Source organism: Procambarus clarkii, chromosome 20 (assembly GCF_040958095.1).
Source record: "Procambarus clarkii isolate CNS0578487 chromosome 20, FALCON_Pclarkii_2.0, whole genome shotgun sequence".
NCBI classification, from domain to species: Eukaryota; Metazoa; Arthropoda; class Malacostraca; order Decapoda; family Cambaridae; genus Procambarus; species Procambarus clarkii.
In genome coordinates this window covers 34,754,621-34,757,351 of record NC_091169.1, presented here as the reverse complement: position 1 = coordinate 34,757,351, position 2,731 = coordinate 34,754,621, and the positions used below count along the sequence as shown (strand labels likewise).

General features: G+C 43.8%; 1 protein-coding gene across 1 annotated transcript; it reads right to left on the bottom strand.

Moving 5' to 3' along the window:
• Nucleotides 1-277: 277 nt before the first annotated feature.
• LOC138366810 (uncharacterized) lies at nucleotides 278-1,012 on the bottom strand. The gene has a single exon (XM_069328094.1). It carries the CDS (start codon nucleotides 1,010-1,012, stop codon nucleotides 278-280), a length of 735 nt encoding a protein of 244 aa, XP_069184195.1.
• Nucleotides 1,013-2,731: the final 1,719 nt, after the last annotated feature.

Below are 2,731 nucleotides of genomic sequence, written 5' to 3'. Positions count from 1 at the left end.
TAGCCAATATCACCAGGCAATTAAGAAAGAAAAGTACTTTTTATTATTATAAGAGTGGAGGATAGTTGGTCTGAGCCTGACAATATATGTGCAACCGTGCTGGTCCTAGTGGCCTGGTCGACGACCGGGCCGCGGGAACGCTAAGCCCCGGAAGCACCTCAAGGTAACCTCAAGGTATACTGTGTGGAGAACAAGGTTAACGTATATAATAATTATCACGAAAAAACACGTAAGCCAGTACGACTATATAGCACTTAGGAGGGATATAAGAACTACGTTAAGGACACATTATATTGACCTTATTACAACTGCCTGTGTACATATTGACCTTATTACAGCTGCCTGTGTACATGTTGACCTTATTACAGCTGCATGTGTACATATTGACCTTATTACAGCTGCCTGTGTACATGTTGACCTTATTACAGCTGCCTGTGTACATGTTGACCTTATTACAGCTGCCTGTGTACATGTTGACCTTATTACAGCTGCCTGTGTACATGTTGACCTTATTACAGCTGCCTGTGTACATGTTGACCTTATTACAGCTGCATGTGTACATGTTGACCTTATTACAGCTGCCTGTGTACATGTTGACCTTATTACAGCTGCATGTGTACATGTTGACCTTATTACAGCTGCATGTGTACATGTTGACCTTATTACAGCTGCCTGTGTACATGTTGACCTTATTACAGCTGCCTGTGTACATGTTGACCTTATTACAGCTGCATGTGTACATGTTGACCTTATTACAGCTGCCTGTGTACATGTTGACCTTATTACAGCTGCATGTGTACATGTTGACCTTATTACAGCTGCCTGTGTACATGTTGACCTTATTACAGCTGCCTGTGTACATGTTGACCTTATTACAGCTGCATGTGTACATGTTAACCTTATTACAGCTGCCTGTGTACATGTTGACCTTATTACAGCTGCATGTGTACATGTTGACCTTATTACAGCTGCCTGTGTACATATTGACCTTATTACAGCTGCCTGTGTACATGTTGACCTTATTACAGCTGCCTGTGTACATATTGACCGCCACTGGTACGCTCCTGTACATTTAAACCCATGTAAAGTAGAAATCTGTGGAAAAAAATAAAAAATTGGAGTTACTGACAACCTTAGAATTGAGACACCGAGGCAGTATATCTCTATCTGTATTATAGACTTTCTTCCCCATTTTACACAGCAATCTGTTGTAAACACTTCTGTGTTTTGAGAAACTATTTTCCCATCGATAATCTTGCCATCTATTTTTCCCATCGCTTGTGATGTTATTATGAACCTCTGAAGTTAGTTTCCATTCTGAAGAACTGACGAGCGTCTCCGTCCTCTTCAGAATACTAAAAAACCCATTTCCCTAAACATACTACTAAGCAAAGTATTTGAATATACTTATTGACGTTCTAACTGGTGAACTAGACATCTCGAACTTGCAATTTGCATCCAAACTGGTTCCTTTAAGACGCTCGCAGGGAAGTTCTTTGGTTTTCTCTCTCTTTCTTGGACGGTAGAGCGACGGTCTCGCTTCGTGCAGGTCGGCGTTTAATTCCCCGACCGTCCAAGTGGTTGGGCACCATTCCTTCCCCCCCCCCCCCCTGTCCCATCCCAAATCCTTATCCTGACCCCTTCCAAGTGTTATATAGTCGTAATGGCTTTGCACTTTCTCCTCATATTTCCCCTTTCTCTTTCTTGATGCTTAGAAAACATTTGACAAAAGATGAACACATTAAGCTTTTAGAGGATTGCTAGAGAAAAAAGTATGTTCCTAATAGGAAGATATCTGCACTTTTTATTATGAAGTATGCAAAGCATCTTGTGAAATAGAGTAATGTCTAAGGAAATATTCTCACTAAAAATGTGGTCAAACAAGGTGCTAGTTTTGGCCCTTTTATTATTTGCTCTATTGATCCATTTTCGGAAAAAATAGAGCCAGGAGAGCTGGCTGTGCCATAGCGAGGCATAGACAGTGTCGTGGGTAATGTTTATGCTGATCTATGCAGGCGAGGAGTCACAATAACGTGGCTAAAGTATGTTGACCAGACCACACACTAGAAGGTGAAGGGATGACGACGTTTCGGTCCGTCCTGGACCATTCTCAAGTCGATTGTGAGACAGACATTCAAGTCAGTCGACTTGAGAATGGTCCAGGACGGACCGAAATGTCGTCATCCCTTCACCTCCTAGTGTGTGGTCTGGTCAACATTCTGATCTAGTTCTGCTAGTACCATGGATACTCTGACACCAGGTTCGATTCTCGGACACGACGAGGCGTTTGTGCACGTTTCTTTTCACCTGATACTTCTATTCACCTAGCAGCATATAGGTACTCAAGGGTTAGGCAAAGGTCGTGGGTTGCATCTTGGGAGAGGTCGTAGGTCAGTGACCTACGACGACCTCAAAAAGCTTAACAGGCTTCCTGTCCCCAACAACGGGGGAATGACACCATAATATAATGGCTGTCGGCAGCTGCCTTGGCCTCGGGAATCAATATCCCTGCGACCCGGTCTGTTTTTTTCCTTGCGGGCTATTCATGCCCGTACCACCTCTTGAGTGGCTTAATCTTCATCAATCATCGTTAACCAAGCTGTACGATGCCGCTGTACGCAGTCTACCGTAGACGGTAAGCGGCCTCCCAGATTAAGGCAGCGTCTGGGATGCTCCCGGATGCAGGTTCGAATCCTCGTCACGGCCCTTGTGGAGTTGTTCTACCGTAGAC

Coding starts and splice junctions, on each gene's coding strand:
- LOC138366810 (XM_069328094.1), bottom strand. CDS start 1,012: ATGTACACAGGCAGCTGTAATAAGGTCAATATGTACACAGGCAGCTGT.